The sequence below is a fragment of the Eulemur rufifrons genome, chromosome 20 (genome assembly GCF_041146395.1).
Source record: "Eulemur rufifrons isolate Redbay chromosome 20, OSU_ERuf_1, whole genome shotgun sequence".
NCBI lineage: Eukaryota > Metazoa > Chordata > Mammalia > Primates > Lemuridae > Eulemur > Eulemur rufifrons.
The window spans coordinates 5,536,749-5,559,038 of record NC_091002.1 but is presented as its reverse complement, the minus strand read 5'-3'; the positions used below and the strand labels follow the sequence as shown (position 1 = coordinate 5,559,038).

The 22,290-nt window shown below is 48.4% G+C and overlaps 1 protein-coding gene across 5 annotated transcripts in view; it reads right to left on the bottom strand.

The window, feature by feature from the left end:
• The window catches only part of MAEA (macrophage erythroblast attacher, E3 ubiquitin ligase), a 400,167-nt gene that overhangs the window by 37,536 nt on the left and 340,341 nt on the right, over positions 1-22,290 (bottom strand). For 4 of the 5 annotated variants that reach the window (XM_069496196.1, XM_069496197.1, XM_069496198.1 and 1 more), the window contains exon 1: positions 2,854-2,961. The exons of the other annotated variant lie outside the window; for it this stretch is intronic. In XM_069496196.1, coding sequence (XP_069352297.1) covers positions 2,854-2,922 — 69 coding nt within the window. In that variant the 5' untranslated portion in view covers positions 2,923-2,961. Of the gene's footprint in view, positions 1-2,853; positions 2,962-22,290 lie in introns of those variants that run through there. 5 annotated transcript variants of the gene reach the window in all.

Sequence of the window (22,290 nt, the reverse complement as noted above, 5' to 3'; positions counted from 1 at the left end):
AGGAAAAAAAGTAAAAGTAAATACATCAAAATACTAATGAAATGATCTGTGCAGAATTTGGAGAGAAAAATAAATTACTTTCATAATTAGAAAAAAATTTTTAAATAATTAAAATAGGCTCCCAGTTAAAGAACTTGGACTATGCATCCAAATTTCTCCCCCTTCTCAGCGGCATAAACTACAACCTGACACCAGGCAGCATTCCGTTGCAAAAAGGACTCACAGGCACAGGCAGAACAGAGGGCAAGTCCTCATGAACCATACCTCTGTGCTCTAAAGAACACAGAAACAAGTTCTCTAAAGGAATATCCAATTCAGAGGTTCTCATGGGAATGATTTTGCCCTCAGGGGAAATGTCTAGGTACATTTTGGGGGCATGTTCTTGGCATGTGGTGGACAGAGGCCAGGGATGCTGCTAAACATAGCCCCCATGACAAATAATCATCCAGTCCAAATGTTCACAGGCTGGCCCACCCACTGTGGTAGACATGGAAGCTCAGTGAGGAGAGATATACACAAGGCCAGCACTTCATGGCTGTTCCATTCTCTTCCCGCTTCACCAGGAAAATAAAAAGAGTATCTGCCAGGTACCCAGGAGCCCCACCACCAGCCACGAGGCTGTGAGGAAGCAGATATCACAAGGGCTACAGACCCTCTGAAGAGTGAGGAATCCCCCACCTGTCTGTGAAGGATTTACTTGGCAGGACAGCAGTTTAATTCTTACCAGGTGAAGATCTAATGCAGAACATGCCAGTTCCTACTACCATACAGGAGAACAGGCTCTTAAACTAGAGAAGCACAATATCCACCCTACACCTTCTAAAACTCCCACCCCTTCAGCCCTTCTCTAACAACCACACTGCTGCACCTGCATTTGGACCCCTCCTTAAGACTGAACAGTACAGCTCTTGAGCTATCAGCTCTGCCAACGTTTGGTTTAATTATGTATTAACAAATGCTTCTAATCAAGGATTCCCAGTCTGCCTATAAAACTTCCCGATTATCCACTAGGAATTACTCCTGAAAACATCTAGGAAAAAAAGTATTAACTTAGCAGTAATACAAGTGTCAACAGAATAAAGGAATCATGACACTGTATTTCTTTACTTGTATGGGTATCTGCATGACTCTTTTAATCAGAGGCTATGTAGTAACTCCAGAATGCCAATTACATTCACAATTATGAAACAACAGAGGACTTGAAGAAGAATCTTTTCCTGAGGCCTTCCATGTCCTTTCCTAGCTCATTCAATGAGCAATGAACAGATTTTTGGAAACCTTTCCTGTCTGGTGTTTCCCACATTCACCAGCCAATATCAAAAATGACAAACCACCATAGTTCTGAGATCTTTAAGTCTTCTTGTGTGTCAGTTGAAATGACAAGGCTGGAGGTGCACTGAGACTGAATGTCAGTGGTTAAAGATTCCCCCACTAATGGCAACATGGTATCACCACCGAGAGCTCTCTGAGCCCTAGGGCCTTCATCTCTAAAGTAACAGTAACCCACCAATGTCACGAAACTCATATAAAAAATTAACCAGCTACAATTTAAAGGGGTCTAGCAAAGAGGCATTTGGTAATGTCAGCAACACTCCCCCTCCTTTCTTTGATCCAGTGTTGGGTATGCAAGTGCCAGGAAACATCACTGTTAAACCACTAGTTAATGAAGAGGAACAGAGCCTTGCTTCCGCTTTCCTATGAAAACCAACTATACCGGGACACAGTATGACTTCAGGAGCGATAACTACTACAGGTACCTGTTAGTAAGTGCCACCACAGCTCTAAGCCATGTGTGGTCACTCATTTCACCCACAGGTGACACAGGTGCTGCCATTATTTACACACATTTGACAAGACTAAACGATCACCCCGGTGCTGCCTGTCTACCAGTACCTGGTGAACAGAGGGGCAGTATTCAAACCCCAGCAGGCTGGCCCAGACCTGTGCCCTTCAGTCCATTGCTAAACAGCCTTGGGGATGGGGGGACTCACAGCACCCTGGCCACACTGCAAACACCACCACCTGTCACCGCTGAGATGACCAGGAAGACTAGGGTATTCTGGAAGGAACGAAAAGCTTCCCAGCCCTCCAGGAAAGGAATGCAGACTCACTAAAGCTCAGCCACAGCTCTCCTAGGAATGTTATGACCTTGATCACCGAAGGAACGTCTTCCCAGGTGCTTCATTTTAGTCAATCACCATCAAACCCTCTACTACTGAGTAAGAACGAGTACCGGCTCCTTTTACTAAAAACAAATTTCATTCTAATGGAATGCGACTTGGCTAAGTGACCACCCAAGGTCACGCAACTGGCAACCGAGTGGCAAGAGCTGTTTTTCAGGTTTGGTGACGCCCAGCTAAAAGGGTTCCCCATTAGGTCGTTAGGTCTCTCCTTACAGGTTCCCTAATTAGTGACCGGAAGCCAAACACATCCATACCTTCGAGCATTAAGGCTCTGGGAGGACAACTTGACACCAACCGCGAGTCAGGGCACTCTGGCGGGGCGTCCGCAACCCTGCAGCCCGTAAACTCCGGCGTCTATCCCAGCCACCAAACATTCCAGCCTGCCTACCGCCAGGGTTGTCGTTGGTTCGGTTCACGGTCTTTATAAAACGGAAGGACCCACAATCGGGCTCTGAGAGCGAAGCGAGGCGCCGGGTAGAGCCACAGATCGACCGCACTGGCCGCAGCTGCCCGGCGCATAGCCCGCCGCCCCCGAGAGCCCGCCCCGTCTGGCCGCGCCCAGCCCCCGCTGCCCCCTGCCCACTGCCTGCTCCGGGCCGCCCCCCACGCCCGCGGACACCGGCAGGAGGCGCAGCTGCCTCCCCCCGGCCTGCGCTCCGCAGACGCGCACCTTGAGGGTCGGGTACTCCTGCACCTTCAGGGTCATGGAGAGCTGAGCGGCGGACTCCTGCACCGCCATCTTGGCTTGGCCAAAACATGAGCGGGCGGAGGGGACGCGCAGGCGCGCTGCACGCCGGGTAATGACGGCGCGCCCGGGCCGGGGCGGCGGGGAGCAGGAGGGCCGGCGCACCAGCACCAATCGCGTCCGCCCAGTCGGCCGGGTGGCGGAAGAAGACGCGGACGAATCACTACCGGTCTTCCTCTTGCTCAGCCAATCGCAACAGCCCTGGCTGGCGCTTCCTCCTTGAATTCCCGGCCGGGTCCAGGTTGAAGGCGCCCGGGCTCGGGCAGGCTGCGGGGTCAGCTAGTTGTGGCCCACTGCGGACCGGCGTCCGCATCAGGGGGGCTGCGGCTCGGGCGGACGGAGCCAGGCCCGGACGGCCTGGGGGACTTGGCGGTCCCGGCGCTGGGGGTCCACAAGGGGCGTGGCTGGGGAGCACTCGGGCTACCCCATGGCGGCAGTCCTGCGTGGGGATGGTGTCCCCTGGCGGCTGGACCCGTGGGGATCGTCTCCCATGACTGCCATTCCCTGTGGTAGGGGCGCTGACGACACGTCTCCTGGCCACCTGTGCGTGCAGCAGACTGCTTTTCTTCGCCCCGTTTTCACTGTTGACAACGAGCAGCTGTAAATACAAAAGAAGCTTGGCTGTGGCTGGCCCGCCGCTCACGTCCTGCTGTGCTGCAGGTTCCTAAGTTTTATGGAAGACCGTTTTTCCACGGACCGACGTGGAAGGGTAGGAGCTCAGGCGGTGATGCACGGCCTGGTTCCTAACAGGCCACGGACCGGTACCGGGCCGCAGCCCGGGGGTGAGGGACCGCAGCAACGGTAGGGTTCTTGCGGTGATACGGCCCTGGCTGCCAGGGCAATACTTGACTATGATTTCAACCACTTTACGTTCTCATACTTTCACATATCACCAGTCTCCTCTCACCCCTTTTTAAAAATAAAAATGAGATTAAGTTTTATTAATTAGGAAATGACTTCCAAGTCAAGCCATTACTTGTGTTTCACATAACTCATTTCTAAACAATTTTTAAAATATTAGAGTTTTTTTCTGGGGGGGGAACCTAAGGTGACGTAGCAATGAATGGAGAACGTCTACTTGGAAGACGTACAGTTTAAATTGCTACACATCAGAAGGTGGAATGCCAGAAACCTACCTTCATTTTTAGAGTATTTTTCTGTTTTGCCAGGCGCAGTTGCACCCACTCCTTGGGAGGCTGAGGTGAGAGGATCGGAATTCAAGACCAGCCTGGGCAATATCGAGATTCTATCTCTAAAAAAATTAAAATAAGATGATAGGATATTTGTTCCCAAGCAAGCAATGGGCTCACTGCCTGACTCACATAGAAGCCAATACCATGGTGCCAGCTTTTGAGAAAATAAAGTCTTTATTACAAGTGAACTGGCAAGAAGACAAAGGAGGCAGTGCTCAAATCTGTCTCCCCGAATTGGGGGTGGGGTAGGTTTTATAGGTATGAGGCATTATCTGATTGGACCTTGCAATAGAGTTATACCAGGAGGTATGATCCGACTCGATCATGTCATGGGGTGCCCACTTAATTTTGTCTCCATTTCTTGGTGGGAGCACTTAGGTTCCACCTGTGGTCATGCTTGGTTCATCTGGGCATGCTCCGTTAGATGACTTGCAACGGGCGACCATGGCAACTGGAAAACAACTCACCATTTTATTACACAAAGTTGAACAAGACTGGGCTGGTTTTGTGGTTACATATTTTTCTGTTTTATCAAGGAGTTCAGGGTTGAGGAGAGCATTATTTCTCAAGTATGTGGTTGCACACTCCAGCCAGCCAGGTACTTTTAGACATTTTGAGGTATATTTTACAGTAAAGTGCACAAATTTTAGCAATGCAGCTCAATTAATTTTCACTTATGTATGACCACCATCCTGGTCAAGATTTAGGACATTTCCTGTGGCACAAAAGACTTCCTTGTCCCCTCCCAGTCTATATCCCCCAAGGGTAACCATCATTCTGACCTTCCTGCGGTAAATTAGTTTTCTTAAACTTTATGTAAATGTAGCTGTGCACTATGTGCTCTTGGTCACTTTATTTCACCATCATGTCTGGCACTCTGCCACGTGTGGTCACAGTAATGTACAGTAGTGTTCTCTTAAAGACTGCTCTTATGTCACCAGGGATTCAAGATTAACCCAAAGAAAAGGATACAGGTTTCATTTTCGTGGCAAAATGATCACAACCTTGTTCCATTTATAGTCAGGAATATTTAGGGATGATAAGATACAGGTTTGCTTGTTGAGGAAGTGGTGTAAACCTCCTACAATCTGTTTGGTTCATTTTCTAGGGTTTGTTTGTTTGTTTTTTGTATTTGAAGATAAAACTGCATTTGAATTACTTGGTCCTTTCTAAACAATCTCTATTAGTGTAAAGAAGATATCTACTTAGTCATCTCCTGCCCCAGATCCTGGATGGCTGGCCAGTTTGCACAGAGGAAGACCATGCTCGGAACTTGGGTGTGTTTACTAGACCAGGCTTTGTGGGTTAGAACCTCTGGGACCCTGGTTGGTGAACCCTGTGGGGTATAGTCACCCCTGAACTCTGAGGGACCTATGGTTCTGGGGCATGAGACTCCATTCTTTGAGGGAACCAAGTTGATGCCCCTTTTAAACAATTTTAAGTTATTGGGGTTTTTTTTTACCCCAGGGAGCATTCCCTTAGATATTGTAACCAGCCCCATTGAACAAATTTCAATGATCCCTATATAATCCTCTGCCATAACTAACTACTTGAATTTTAAGTTGTTTCCCAGAAATAGTGGATTTTCTGCAAGACAAAGGAGCTGAGATTCTGAAGGCCCCTGTGCAGACTTCCTCATGCCAAGACTCACCATCCCCCAAACCTGCCCCCAAAGCAAGTAGCCCTGTGTTAGTTACACCACGACCTGGACCTGCCCCAGGGCATGTAGCCCCTTCTTTAAAAGCCTATGATCTCCCTTAGTCGGAGAGACCAATTTGAGGCAGCTTCTACCGGTCTCCCGTTCTCCAGGCAAGATGTCTTTTGTATTAAAGTTTTTTCTTTGGCAATCCTTGTTGTCTCAATAATTGGATCCTTGTGCAATAAGCAACTGGACCTAGACCACACCCTCTTGCGGTTTTGACAACGTAAGCAGAAAGCTCTTGTGCTTTTCGTTCTAGCAGAGTGTATGGTATTCCTGTAACAGGCCCGTCATTGGAGGGGACAGTCTTCCCACTCTCGGACCCAGTACACGCCTCGTTTTTCCAAAATGAACAGTGCTTTGGGTGTGTTGCATTTTGGATACAGCATTTTCTGGAAGCTTACTTCCCTCTCAGATGGTAGACTGGGGAGAGTACCCAACAGCGCCCAGCACTCTAGCACCCTGGTAGAAAAGATAGTGCCTGGCACCCTGGTGTCTCAGCAGCAGATGCCAGAGCCGCTCAGACACACATGGCATAACTCAGGGCCTAGAATTTGTGGAAGAAAGAAAGCTCCAGCATACGGGACATTTTAAGCCAGAGACCTGTAGCCTTTGGTGTATGGAAGAGGAGTGGGCTGGAGGCAGGTGTCAGGCGGTCAGAGAGCTATTCTCAGTCCAGGACAGGACCTTCCTTGGGGGAATTACCGAGTGTTTGCTTTTCATCCCTGGCCCCCAGTTTGGAATTTAGATAATTATCTAGGTAAAGGGAAAGGCCTGCTCTTCACAATGTAGAGAGAATCTCCATGTTTCTGTCTCACCCGGGGAGACCAGCGAGTCCCGCCCCATTTCGTGTGAACACAGCTCTTTGGGGGAGAGACTGTGCTATCAGAGCCTACTGCAGAGGCCCTGAGGGAGTGAGGCCCCAGGTCCTGCTGTCTGGGCAGCTGAAAGGCCCTTGCACGGCCAGGAGGTTATGTTTTAATGGCCATCTCAGATGCAAATGAGCCAGCTTTGGAAAAGTGTTTATCATGGAAATTTGGCGTGCAAGTGAGGCATGGGCGCACGGCAGGGTGGGTGTGGTGCACAGCTCTAGACGTCCTGCTGGGCTGGGCGGGAGCTCTGTGGGAGAGGTCGGAAGCACCCCCCCCCCCCCCCCCCATGCTTCTGATTTGGCGTCTCTTTTTGAAGAAGCTGGTTCTGGAAAGTTTAGCTTCAATAAGAGTAAAATTAATAATACAAACAGCAAGAAGAAATCTGGGGCCAAAAGAAGATGCCCCTTCCCTTCACAGGTGGGCGGGAGTGAAGAAGGCTTCAGGCAGGTGGGTGGCTTTAAATCTCTAATACCTTGGGACTCTCCTCTGTGAAAGAAGCTGGCCCGCCTTGCCTTGCCCCATCTCGGGTCAGAGTTCAGGACTTGTGCCCTAACAGGCAAGAAGGAGTAGGAATATGTACTGACCTTGTTGAAATTAAGGTGAAATGGGAAAATTATACTTTTTGGATAATCCAAATACACTGTGGATGCTATGGGCAGGCAAAATGTAGGCATCAGTGACCCCTGGATCAATAAATGAGTAAATTAATGAACAGGGTTTTTGGTAGCTTTGAAATGCACATATGTCAACTGATGTGTGACATTTCCACCTCCCCCTACATCTCTGATTTGGGATTGGGGGGTAGGGGCTTGGGCGGGCTCTGTTTACTGATCCGAAGCATTGAGTATCGGTATTCTGCAGCGATATAAGATCTTTCGAGTCTTCGGTAATTACAGATCAAGGAGAAATGGGAATTATGCAAATGGAAGCAGCTTGTCTCTGGTCTCCAAGGGTCGGCAGAAAGACCTCGTTCATACTAGTGAGCTGTTTCACAGCACTAATGTTTGAACAGAGGCCTTTATGAACTCATGGACACATGTTGCTGAGGAGTTTTTAAATAAGATTCAAGTCATTTCATGTGCATCTTTTCATATTTTATATATTTCTATTTTTGGCATTGGAAGAGCTCATGCACTTATTATTGCTCTTCCCAGATTCCTTTCTTTCAGATGATCCACATCCATTCCTCAGAATGGTTTATGGGCATGTTTTGTCTCGAACTCCTGACCTCAAGCAATCCTCCCATCTCGGCCTCCCAGAGTGCTAGGATTACAGGCCTGAGCCACCGAGCACATCCTATGGGCATGTTCTGTGTGGTTAAAATAAGGAGATAATGAGAGTATGATTTCATGAATCATAGGGTGTATTTCCATACTAAGAGAATTTTTTTCTTAGATTCTCAATTCTTACAGAGGGGAAGGGGGAATAACATGACCCAGCCTCGCAGGGAGCATACCCATAGGGGAGGGACACTAACCACACAGTGAGTCCCAAAACTGTTAACATCTAGTCGCTCAGCGGCCTCTGAGGAAGGCAAAGCCTGAGCTGCACCTGTTAGAACAGGAGCCCTGGAGACAGGGCTGAGACGGATGGGGCAGGCGTTAAAGTAAACAACCCTCAGGCAGAAGCTGACCACAGGGGCGGTTAACTGCAGGAAAGAACCAGCTTCAACCAGCCTGTCAGCTCTCTCTGCCACCTTACATGAACCTTGGCTAATTACCACATCATTTACATTGAGGTTTTAAAATTTCTCCATCCTTCAAATCACCAGAACGGTTCTGAGACAACCATATAATGTACGAAAATGGGAGGGAATCCAATTTAAAGAATTACTACCCAGATTCTTAGTAAAAGGCAACCCCCTCGGCCTTGACTACTCCTGCCCTCAATCAGTAAGGCTACAAAAGATCCGGCCGCTTTCTGCCCTGGCATCTGCCCGCTCTCCCCATGAGGGTGTACTCTCGATTTCAGTTTCAAAAAAGCTGTCACTTGCTTGGCTTACGTGGTACATCCTGAAATTCTTGTCCTAACTTTCACCAAGAACTTGGAAAAACCTCCACTCAGAGGCCACTAGCATACTTTTAAATGAGCAGCTCTCAGGGGACATCCCTCAAAGGTACAGGATGGTGGAGGTTTTGCCGGGCTTTAAAGACTGGCCTGAGGGCTCCCAGGATGTGGCTCTGTCACAGCCTGAGTGTTGTCTTCAGAGAAGCAGCTGGCAGAGTGCAGCCCGCCCCAGCCTGTGCTCTGTGTCCAGGAGTTGAGGTCAGCAGGTCACACATGGAGCCTGCTGAGGTGTGAGGGGCACGCCCCAGGGGAGAGCCACTCCACACACATTCTCTGAAGGGAGAATGCTCCCAGCGCGTGCTGCAGCGAAACATGTCACTCACAAGGCAGACTCTCGGTTTGGGATCATTTCACAGCTGCATGACAGGGTGTGTATTCGGGAGCCTGGAGGAACACTTGGCGACAAGTGTTTTCAGCCAACAGTGGCCCTGGTGGAGGCTAGTGCCCCACCCTGTCCTGTGTATCCTGGAGACACCTGGGCTGCTGGCTCCACAGGCCTCTCCCCAGGGTCCCTCGTGCCTTCGGGTTGTCTGTGGGTCTCTCCCTGTCTGTGCACCTGGCACAGAACTAGGCACAGGGCGGGAGGAGTTGGCCAGACTGAGCCCCGGATGGAAGGTCGCAAGTGATGGGAGTGAACTCAACCCCCCAGAGCCAGCAGAGGGGCAGCCAGGGAGGGTAGAGGGGAGGTGAAGGGGGGCAGAGAGAGAGAGGCACAGAGGTGGGGAGGGCGTCACTCCTGGAATCCCAGGATTCCACATTAACATGCAGTGCCTGGGGTGAGGGATGTCCACACCACAACCAACCCTGATTCTCAGACATGACCCAGTTCAATTCACCATCTCCCAGAGTCAGCGCAGACCCAGCAGGTGAAGGGCAAGGCTGCTCCTGCTCCAGATGACAGCTGCAGGCGGGGTGCCAAGGCTACTCACACCTCTGCAGACTGCAGATTTGGGGGTTCCCATGAACTCTTCCTCAGGTTCAACAATTCGCTAGAACGACTGACCAAGCTCGGGGAAACACCTTACTTATGCGTACCAGTTTCTGATGAAGGACGCGACTCTGGAACAGCCAGGTGGATCACTGGGGCTTGGTAGCAGTACCAGGGGCAGGCAGCACCCACCAACCCGGACGTACTCCTGAATCTCGTTATTCAGGGACTTTTACATCTCAGTCTCCAGCCCTCCTCCCCTCCCCGAAGGTGGGGGTGGGTGGGGTGGGGCTCAGGTGTCCCCACTAATCTGGCGACAGCCCCCATCCTGAAGCTGCCCAGCGCCCACCCTGCACCACCACCTCCGCACAAGCTCAGGTGTAGTGGCAAAGGGCCCCTTATAACACCCAAAGACAGGCCCCTCACTCAGGAAATCCCAAGGGCTGTAGGCACTCAGGGCCAGGAACCAGGGACAGAGACCACACGTATTTCTTACTGTGGGTCAGCTGTCTGCCTGGACTAATGGGCTACACCAAGGGACAGGCTTTGGGGCACTGGTGGTTCCAGGAGCCCCTCCTGCAAGTGGGTCAGGCGGGCCCAGAGCAGAGGAGCCAGGCAGACCTCAGTGGTGTCTCCTGCACAGGTCACTGCTGGGAGGACCCTTCCTCTGGCTCCTACGTCTGGACCTTGGGATGCGCTGTCCCAGCACTTCAAGTCCCCTGCTCTCAGCGGGCCACTCCCTCATGTTAGCTGATGGGCCACAGAGCATCCAGCACTTGAAGGGGACCCCATCAGGGTTGATGGTGATGACTTTGCCCTCACCTGGCCAGGCGGGTTTCCTGAGCCGGAATTGCCGCTGTGGTTATTTTAACCTGCACATCACAGAGGAGGTGGTTAACACCTGCCAATTCTGTTTAAAAACTTAATTCTTGAATGAAATCTACCTCACATCAGATGGTAAGAGTTCACACATACTTGACTGTTTTATCAGTAAGAAAATAACGTGATTTGATTTTCCCTTGAAATTATTTAGTAATACAACCTATAGTTTCTATGATTAACAGTAGAGATTGAATCCACCCAAACCACATAATTGTTATTTTCACAACATCCACTTAGAAATGTCTCCAAGGAAACAGCTCCAGGCTGCCTGGAAGGGGAGGCCAGATGCCCCATGAGGCAGCCAGGCACCCAGGGACAGCCTCCCCAGTCCTGTCGGCCGAAGTTGTAGAAATTCCTTCTAGTAGGTGGCATGAGCCCTAAAATAAAAGTTGAGTAACTTTGTCTGGCACAGGACAAAATTACATGTCTTGGATCCAGAAGGACCCATCCCATGTGCACAAGGTCATGGCAGAGGGCAACCCATCTGGGGACCTGGGGCCAGGAAACTTTTGCTCCAGTGAAATATGTCTCCCCACCCCACTCTGTGTGCTGCTGTGATCCTGGCTAAAGAAATCAGGAATTTGTGCTTGTGTGTGCACACGTGTGTATGAGTGTTTGTGTTTGTGCGAGCGTGTGGAGGTTTCTCCCCTGCACCAGGCAAAGCCCACCCGATAGGATGCAAAGGCTGTCATTGGAGGGGTTTGCATGAAGACGCCCCACCTCACCATGGTTTTATTCTGGAAATGGGTGTTGGGAAGGAGAGGCAGTGACCAGGATAAGTGGATTGTCTGAAGTAAGGCCATGGAGTCATTTAAAAAGATTTTCTTTTTATTTGAGGGTCATATTAGTGGAATTAATCCACTATTTTCCTAACTCTAACAATTGATCTCAGCAGATAATTAAAGAGGGTGCCTACAAAATACTCACTAAAATTGTTCCTGTATTAGGCCATGATGAAAATGTCAAAATATTGCAAACCGCAGAAACAGTACAGATGATGTTCTTGATCACAACGCACCCAAACTAGAATAAAACCAAATGCTTCCACCTAGAAATGAAAAATCCCTCTCTTTAGTGTCACAGAGAACACAGAAGAGGAGATTGCAGAATTTCTAGAAAACAGTAACAATGAAACCGTACCTATATCAGAGCTAATGGGATATTGCTACTGCTGTGCACACGGGAAAGTTCATAGCTTTTAAGAGTTACGTTAATTACAGAAGGAAGAAATAAACAATGACCTATGCATTCTGCTCTAAATATGTAAAGGGGCAACAACAAGATAAAGCAAGCAGAAACAATAAAGATAAAATCAGAAACTAAAAGGTTAGAAAATTTTAAATGTAGAAGCTAATGTAAGTATAGAATATGATTGTTTAAAAAATAAAATAGATAACCCTACTAACTGACCTAATTTTTTTAAAAAGCACAATGTCACAATATGGAAAATAACAAATGAGAAACTGCCACAGAAATAAAAGGGCTTAAAGGAATCACAAGAGATCTCCTCTTCCACTTCATGTGGTGAAGCATAAAATAAGCTTCTAGAACTGAGTGAAACCCTGCCTCGCACCGCGGCCAGCTCTCTGGGGCAGGGGGAGCGGTGCCGATGAGCTCCGTGAGGCTGTGCGTGGCGTGGCGTCCGCTGCATTGCTGACTTGTTGGCTGAGTGAGTGGAGGTCGTTGCATCATGTCGGTTTGCAGCCTGCCAGAAATGATGGCACAGTCGATTTGCTTCCTACATTTAAAGCCATTGCTCAAAGCAGGCTAAATTACGATCTTTGTTTTTATGTGGAAATAAAACTTACATACAGTAAAGTGCCCAGAGCTTAAATGTGCGTTGTGATGGGTCTCCGCAAACATAAAACCAGTGTTAACGTCACCACATTCAGCATTTTGAACCCTCACCTCCGAAACTTCCGCAGTGATCTTTCTAGTCAATCCTCCCCACCAGAAACAACCACTGCTCACTTTCTATCTCTCCAGATTAGTTTTTCTGCTCTAAAATTCATATACATGAAATAAAAACTTTAGCTAAATTAAAATAAAAACTTCATACAATATGTACACTTCCTCATCTGCCTTCTATCATTGAACTTTAAGTTGGTGAGATTCACCCACGTTGTGTCCATTGGTCGTTCATTCCTTTTTATCTATCGCTGAGTATATTCCATTCTGTGGAGGCACCACAGTTTGTTTATCCATTTTCATGTCGCTGGGTGTTTGAGTTGTTTCCTGTTTGGGGCAACTACAAATAAGGTTTGTTGAATATTCCTGTACATGTATTTTTGTGGACATCAGCCCTCACTTCTCTTGGGAATGTATCTAGCAGTGGGGTTGCTGGGTCACAGGAGAGGTGGAGTTTAACTTTACCAGAAATTGCTCTGCTGTTTTGTAGGCGGTTGTACTGTTTCACACTCCCACCCACAGGGTAGGACTACTCCAGTCACTCGGCATCCTCAGTCTTTTCCAATTGAGTCACGTTAGTGTATGTGGTTTAAATCTGCATTTTACCTACCAATGATGGTTAGTACCTTTTCAGGTGCTGATTGGTTATTCACATACACTTGACCCTTGAACAATATAGGTTTGAGCTTTAAGGGTCCATTTATATGCAGGTTTTCTCCCGCCTCTGCCACTCCTGAGACAGCAAGACCAACCCCTCCTCTGCCTCCTCTTCCGAATACTCAATGTGAAGACGATGAAGATGAAGGCCTTTATGATGATCCACTTCCATTTCATGAATAGTAAATATATTTTCTCTTCCTTATGAGTTTCTTAATAACATTTTCTTTTCTCCAGGTTTATTGTAAGAATACAATATATAATATTAAATACATATAACAACAAAATATGTGTTAATAAACTGTTTATGTTATCGGTAAGGATTCTGGTCAACAGTAGGCTGTTAGTAAATTTGGGGGGGATCAAAAGTTATATGTGCGCCGGGTGCCATGGCTCATACCTGTAATCCTAGCATTCTGGGAGGCCGAGGTGGGAGGATTGCTTGAGCTCAGGAGTTCAAGACTAAAAAACCAACCAAGCATGGTGGCTTGCACCTGTAGTCCCAGCTACATTGGGAAGCTGAAGCAGGAGGATTGCTTAGAGCCCACGAGTGGGAGGTTGCAGTGAGCTATGATGATGCCACTGCACTCTACCCAGGGCAACAGAGTGAGACCCTGTCTCAATAAAAAATAAAAATAAGGAAACTGAGCATCCCTTAAGGAAAAGTTATATATGATTTTCCACTGCAAGGGGGTCAGCGTCCCTAACCCCCCAGTTGTTCAAGGGTCAACTGTATATACTTTTGTGAAATGCCTGTTCAAGTGTTTTGTTTATGTTTACATTGTGTTGTTTGTCTTTTTATTATTGATTTACAAGTGTTCTTTTTAAACCTTCATATATTGAGTTCTTCATATATTCTGGATACAAGTCTTTCACGAGATACAGTCATATGTCACTTAACGACAGGGATACATTTTTTTTTTTTTTTTTTTGAGACAGAGTCTCACTCTGTTGCCCAGGCTAGAGTGAGTGCCGTGGCGTCAGCCTAGCTCACAGCACCCTCAAACTCCTGAGCTCAAGCGATCCTCCTGTCTCAGCCTCCCGAGTAGCTGGGACTACAGGCATGCACCACCATGCCCCGCTAATTTTTTTCTATATATATATTTTTAGCTGTCCATATAATTTCTTTCTATTTTTAGTAGAGATGGGGTCTCGCTCTTGCTCAGGCTGGTCTCGAACTCCTGAGCTCAAACGATCCGCCCACCTCGGCCTCCCAGAGTGCTAGGATTACAGGCGTGAGCCACCGCGCCCGGCCGACAGGGATACATTTTGAGAAATATGCCATTAGGCAATTCCATCCTTGTGCTAACATCATAGAGGGCACAGCCCTAGATGGTACAGCCCACTACACACCCAAGCTATGTGGTCTAGCCTATTGCGCCTAAGGTACAAACCTGTACAACATGTTACTGTACTGAAAACTGTGGGTATTTATAACACAGTGGTAAGTATTTATGTCTAAACATAGAAAAGGTACATTAAAAATATAATATAAAAGATAAAAAATGGTACACCTGTATAGGGCACTTGCCATGTATGAGGCTTAGAGAACTGGAAGTTGCTCTGGATGAGTCAGGGAGTAAGTGGTGAGTGAATGTGAAGGCCTAGGAGGCTACCGTGCACTATAGGCCCCAGCATACCCACCTTGGGAAATCTGTTCTACAGAAACACCCCCAGGTGTGTGGAAACGCTGACTGCAGTGTGGGCTGTGGCTCAGCGCAGGAGAGCCAGCCCGCCACGCCTGGGCACGGGCAGTGCCATGGGGATGTCCTGCCACATGGGGGTGGGAAGAGTAAAAAAATATATGTATCGGCATGAAAAACTACCCCAAATATGTTACTAGGGGAAAAAAAGCAGGCTGTATGACAATCTGCATAGTATATGGGTATGCCTAGGGCCACCCTGTGGTGGCAGAGAGGGGGACGAATTCTCCCTCAGGGCCTCTAGAAGCTGCCCGCCTTGGTTTCCAACCTCTGGCCTACAGAACGCTGAGAGTGAATTTCTGTTGCTTTAAGACACTATTTTGTGGTGCTTTGTCGAAGCAGCCCTAGGGGAGTAGGATAAACAATAACAATTTGGGGTCTGCACAAGAAACAAAGTTTATCTGGGGTTTTCTATCTTGTACTCTTTGGAAGTATCTGAGTTTTTATTAATTTTGTTTTTCTATGTAACCAGAAAATGCAATAAAAATATCAAATGTTTGTAACAGGTGCTTGGAGTGATCTGGGCATAAGGTGACAGTGGCCCAAGCAGGTCAGGGAGACCTGAGGATGGGGAGCCAGGCTGGGCTGGGCAGGGCAGGGCAGGGCCGGGGCAGTTTGGGTGGGGGCCAGGGGTCACGCCCAGGTTGCTGGTAGGGGTGGCAGGTGGACTAGAGGCCAGGAGGAGAGACTGAGTTTCATCCTGGACACCTCAGACACGTGTGGCACCAGAGGAAGCCATTTGGTCCAGAGTCCAGAGGCGGAGCTGGGCGTCCAGAGAGGGGCACCTCGGCAGAGAGGCCTGGCTCACGGACTGCAGCAAAGGGGAAAATACAAATCTTCCAGGAAGTTTGGCCACAGAGGGGAGATTAGCATGGTGGTGGCTGGAAGGGTATGTGGCCAGGGGAGGAGCCTGAGTGTGTTGGGATGATGCCACCCAAGAGGAGGCAGCTGCAGGGATGGGCTGAGATCAGGGCATGGGCTGGGGTCCCCAGGCAGGAGGCGTGGGCCGGGAGCCAGGCCGGAGGGCTGAGCCTTCCCTCATTGGAGGTGGGTGAGATCCCTTGGTGAGCATGAGGGCCCTGCCCAGGGGTCCGCTGGTGGCCAGTCAGCATTTAAGAAGGCATTTGGAAAGCCTTCTTCTCTGGGAAATCGTGATGAAGCCCGTTCTTGGCCAGGCCCAGGGGTTGAGGATCTGTTCCCGTCTGGAGGCAGCAGAGGATGCCTGAGATGGAGTCCTGTGGCAGCCTGGCCCTCCGCAGCATACTTGGGGGACCCTCCCATAGACGCAGGCCGGCAGGAAGTGGGTGTTCTTGACCTGTAAAAATGCCTGTTGTCTCCTGAGCCCAGGACAAATTTAATTTAATTTCTAGCAGTAAATGCTTCAGAGTCACTCCTGAGGGTTAGCTATCGAAGATTTTGACAAGCCAAAGTAAGTGACTGGGGCAGAGATCTCAGTCCATGGTTTGTTAAGCCAAAGTCTGAGGACATGGCCGGGAAGAACACCGACCACAGATGCATCTGTGGCCTGTGTGCTCCAAAGAGGGACCTGGGAACTTCAGTATTTAAAGGGAGGGACATACAGAAAGGAAAAGGAGGAGAGGTTGAGGCAAATGGTTCCATTCTTGTGGGACCCAGGAAATCCACATTCTGCATAAGATAAGGTGAATGTGTGACGAGAAAGAGGGAGTGAAGGCAGACTCCGTTAAGTGGCTGTCCCTGGGAGGCTGAAGGAGGACTGATCTCATCTCCTCTCTGTTCTGCACCTGGGAAGACAGGCTGTCATCGACATAATTAGTGTGGAATTGAGCAGACTGTAGTTACAATTTCACGTCCTTGCTCACGGGAGGCCAGCGAGGGGTTTCCTTACGAACCATCTGTGGGGCAGTCCTTGCGGGTGCCCTCGCCGGCCCAGGGGCCCCTGGCTGACGCATGTTGTCAGCACCAGCTGACGGGGAGCTGCAGGACTCAGCCGGGCTTCGCCTTCCCTTCGCACGAGGAGGTGGGGGGGGCCTGAGATTTTCGTTTTCCTTTACAGTTTCAACCATCACTCGTGAAGATCTGCCTGATTTTTTTTATAATGACTCGACTTTAGGTTCTTGAGAAAAATCTTTTTAAAAAAACAACTCACTTGTGTCTGCCCAAATCCCAGGCCCCAGTCCCCCATGGGGCGTCCCTCCGCAGCCCTGACCGCCGCTGGGCTCGGATCCTCAGCCTGAGTGGTGACCGCGGGACACAGAAGATCGTGCTCTGCTGTCCACAGGGCTTGAGTTGGGTAATGAAGGCCGGAGGTTCGTCTTTTTCTCTGTGGCTCCCAGGGTGGTTTGGAGCCTCCATCCCATCCAGATAGCTTTAGAGGGGTCTCTGTTGTTGCTGGAGCCCCTGGAGCTCCGCCTGTGCCCGGCAGACCCAGCCAAGCCCGCATGCCCCAGATGTCGGGTCTCATCCCCCGGCGAGGAAGCTGTGGGCTGTGCGCTTCCCTACTCTGCACCCCAGCTGGTACCAACTGCCACACAGAGGAGCGACCCAGCAGGAACCGAGGGCCCCCTCCACAGGTGGACAAACAGGCTATTTACAGAGGTCAATTGAGGGCGTGCCCCCCTGAAAACTGTGCTCAAAGTAGTGAGTGCTCCAGGCCAGAGGGACAGGGAGAGCAGTGTTGCCAGAACCCGGGGACAGGGGTGGGGGAGACGGGCAGAGCGAACGCCCTGACCTCCTGTCCTCTGCCTGCTGGGTCTGGCCTGGGCGGGACTGGGTGCCGCATGGGGGCCGGGTCAGACTCCTAACCAGGAGGACTGGGGCCAGGCTCACAGGGTGAACAGAGGACTCAAACAAATGTTTTAAAAAATTCTCAGAAGGACAGTGCCTCATGACCCAGCTGTGGTTAAAAAATGGATAAATGTCATATATTAAGTGCACAAATATTGGTATTCTACATCAGAATATTTTCAGTACTGTAGATACTACAAAAACGGTAGTTAAACCCATAATAATGTATCTTCAAGAACTCAAAATAGGGATTTAATTTGTTATGCAATAACATAGGAATATTGATAAAAATAATGAGATTTTAACATGAACAGCAGAGATGTTAGTGAAAATAATTTCTTGCACGAGGAGATGGCTTTTAAAAAGTCATTACCTTCGGCATGGAAACAGGCCCAGGAGGGCCCCTCCAGCTTTGTGTTATTTCGGCAGCTGCTTTATAAAGTGCGTCCATGGACACCGCCGGCCCCTTTCCTCCCTGGCTGCAGCAGAAAGTCTCCGTTTGCAGTTTATCACAAAACGCCAGATGTACTCAGCATGTAATTTAATCTTATGCTTGGAGGCTTCAGCACTACTTGGTTATCATGAAATTATTCTTTTAATAAAAACGTATGCTTTGTGATCTGTATTTCATCAATTAGGGTCGCCATTCTATCTGGCGCCACAGACTGCAGGCCTGTTGTCACACTTACTGGCCGGCTAGCGGCGTCTGTTCACGCGGCGCCATGCAGTTCTTGACTCTGGGCAGCACAGATATACATATCTTGATCTACAAAAGAAAATATTTGGAACTGCCAATTGTTAGCAATACTGTAATTACCACTATTTCAATGTAGAAATCATGGCCAGTAAACATTTTTTTTAAACAAGTACCTTTAATCCTCCTGGAAGGAGGCAAAGAGGTGACTGTTACCAGCAGGACGTTGGCACTGTCCTGAGAGTAATGACACAATAGGAATTTACAGGTGTCCTGTCAGCCGATGCCCTCGCCCCTCGGAGGGCCCCTCCAACGGGGACCAGGCCGACCCACAGCCCAGAGCAGCCTCACAGCAGAACAGGAAGCCAAGGTGGGCACCAGGCCTGTCGGAAGGAATCGGGGTCCGCAATTTTACCCACTGGAGTTCAGTGAGCATCTTTGGGGGGGCAGAGCAAATTCTGGAGAAACCAGCCACGCATTTCTGGAAGAGTAGCTTCTAATTTTTTGTCTTCAAGTAGAAGGTGGATTTGACAGCAAAATTCTTTTGTTCAAATTTCTCACCTTGCTTACTTAATAAATGAGGGTTCCTAGAATTTACTATATCGGTAAGGTAATATTTACCCACCAAATTAACCGTGATATGGATTTCTCCCCCGGATTCCGTGTTGTTTGTTTGCAGGGGACATACAAGGGCAGGGCTCACAGGCACTTTATACACTCAGGTGACCAAAGCATCCACGAGGTAGGACAGTTCCTGCTGCTGCGTGTATTCAAATTCCACTTCCTGCCACCCTGGTGAAGTTTCCCCGAAGGTGGGCTGGGGGAGCTTGGTCCTTTGGGAGTGGGGGCTAGGATCACAGCGCCCTCTGCCCCCAGGAGAGGCCGTCCTGGAGACCCTGACCTGCCCCACCCGCCTGCAGAAGGTGAGGCTCTGCTCCTCCCTTCCCTGTACCCACTCCAGTGGAGGTGGGGGCCCAGACCCAACGCAGTGGGGTGGGCGGTGAGGAGGGCCCCAGCTCTTGCCCCTCAGCCCCACCCACAGGCTTCGTGGCACCCGCATGGGAGCCTAGCACGGGGGCCCTGGTAGACAGCGACCTGGGGCCTGACTTTGACATCGGTCCCCACAGGGCGTGAGGAACTGATGAAAGGCTCTCCCCAGTGGCTACGACTTGGGGTCCTTCATTCTGCAGCAAGTGATAATACAGTCAGAGCTTTAAAAATGGATTGTATGTCTCTGATAGTAGCAACTGCCATTGGAAATGAAGACTTAAAAATGTCATCCACAGTAGCAGCAAAAACAAGTCTTTGAAATGTATCTAAGCAAAGATGTACAAGACTTTAAGACATTTATGAGAGAAATTGAATGAGACCTAAAAAAAAGGAAAACTATGCTTGAATTGGGTGGTTTTTGGCTTGTCTTTTAGTATTTTATTTTATCTCTTCTACTGACTTTTTAGCCATACTCCTTTTTGCCATTTTTAAGGGTAGCTCTAGAGATGATTGCACACACCTTTAACACATTGCTGTGTGTATTCGAATAACATTATGCTACATCACAAAAAAAGAATCTTATCAGAGCATAATTTTGTTCCATTCCCTCCCACCCTTTGGGCTCCTGTTGTCTTATATTTTTTGCCTCCGTTTTACTATGACTCCAGCAGGGTGTCATCCTTACTTTCGCTTTAAGTGGGCGATAATCTGAGAGGAAGAATATCTTTCTACATGGATAAATAAGTTCTCTCCTCTCTCTGGAATAAAGTCATCATGTATTTGCCCAAACATTTCGTCTGTTGGTCTCTCAGCCCTTCACACAAATCCAGCCTTCCTGCTATTCAGCTCCCTCCAGCCTTGAGAGCTGCTTTCAGCATCTCTTGCAGTTCAGGCCTGCTGGAAATGAGCTCTTTTAGCTGAATGTATCTTTATTCGCCTTCATTTTGAAGGATGTTTTTGCTGGATATAAGATTCTGAGGTGACGCTTTTACTCGTTCAGCCCTTTAAAGATGTTGTCTGATTGTCTTCCAGTCTTCATTGTTTCTGATCAAAACTCTTTTCTTGTTCCCCATTTTTGCATCGCTTCTTTCATGCTTTTACTTTTATTTTCGAGTTTCAGCAGGTTCACTCTGAAGTGCTCAGGTGTGATCTTCTTTGTATTTATCCTTCATCGGGTTCAATGAGCTTCTCTGGTTTGCAAGTTGAAGGCTTTCATCAGTTTTGGAAAATTGTTGACCATTTATCTCTTTAAACGTTATTTCATTCCTTTGTCCTTCTCCTATAGCTCTGGGACCTGAGCTACGAGTTTCTTAGGCCACTGGACGTTGTCCCACAGATCACAGATGTCTTTTTTAAAAACTCATTTTCCTCACTGTGTTTCAGTTTGGATGATTCCTATTTTCCTGTCTTTAAGTTTACTGGTTCTGTCCTCTGATGTTAAGCTCATACAATTACTTTCTCATTCTGGATACCATATCACTCATTTCTAGAATTTCCATTTGGTTTTTTTTTTTTTTTTATAGTTCCCACCTATCTGCTGAAATTTCTCATTTGTTCATACATGTCGTCCACTTTTTCCACTACATTGTCTAACATATTAATCATGGTCAAAGTCCCTTTCTGATAAACACAATTTTTGTGCCAATATCTCTAGGTCTGCTTCTAGTAACTGTTGTTTTCTCTTGGCTGTGGGTCACATTTTCTTGCTTCTTCGTGTGTCTTGTAATTTTTTTATTATATGCTGCTCATCATGGATAAAGACTAGTAGAGAAAGAAGTAAATGATATTTACCTACTAAAAAAGACATGCTCATTCTTTGGTCAGGCCACTTGTGTGGAGGGATGAACCAATTTAATCTGTAGTTGAGCTGGGTTGAAGCTCAGTTGTGACTTTAATTAGACTCAGTTCACCATGAGCTATAAATATTTTGGAAGTGAAATAAGAATTTATCCTGCAGCAGGACTGTGGATCTGAGCACTGGTGAGAATATGAGGTCTCTTTAGACTTCACGGCCTGGCCATCAACTGTGTGGTTTCTCTTTCTGTCTCATAGCCCAGCTGCCCACTGTTTGGGTCTCTGGTTGGTTTCCCGTCCCGCCCTCAGCTCTCTGTGCCTCAGGATCTCTCTCCCTGCCTCTTCTGTGACTCAGGATTTCAAGATTACAGATGCCCAATCTTGAACTTCCAGGCTTCAGAAAGCTGTGGCATGTTCTCAGGCCCCGCATCTGGAAGGGATTTCTTTTTTTTTTTTTTTTTTTTTTTTTTGAGACAGAGTCTCACTCTGTTGCCTGGGCTAGAGTGCCATGGCATTAGCCTAGCTCACAGCAACCTCAAACTCCTGGGCTCCAGCAATCCTCCTGCCTCAGCCTCCCGAGTAGCCTCAGCCTCCCGGGCATGCGCCACCATGCCTGGCTAATTTTTCTATATATATTTTTAGCTGTCCATATAATTTCTTTCTATTTTTAGTAGAGACGGGGTCTTGCTCTTGCTCAGGCTGGTCTCAAACTCTTGAGCTCAAACAATCCGCCCGTGTCGGCCTCCCAGAGTGCTAAGATTACAGGCATGAGCCACCGCGCCCGGCCTGGGAGGGATTTCTCGCAGGTTTCTTCTCCTGCCCCAGTCTGTAGTGTGCTGTTCCCAGGCACTCAGTGAAGATATGTGGGAAAGAGTTGGAGGGTGAGTCAGAATCTACTCCAGCCTGGGATTCTTGGGATTCTGACATTATGCCAGTCCACATGCAGTTGTTAAATGTTTGTTAAAATTTCTGCTTGGGTGCACCGAGGAAAGGCCATGTGAGGATATCAAGGGAAGGCAGCCATCTGAAAGTTGGGAAGGAGACTTTCACCAGAAACTGAATTAGCTGGAGCCTTGATCTTGGATTTCCAGCCCCCAGAACTGTGAGGAAATACACTTCTGTTGTTTAAGCCACCCAGTTGATGGCATTTTGTTGTGGCAGCACAAGTCAAGTGGACTAATACTCCCTCTCTCTCCTCTCCCTTAGAGA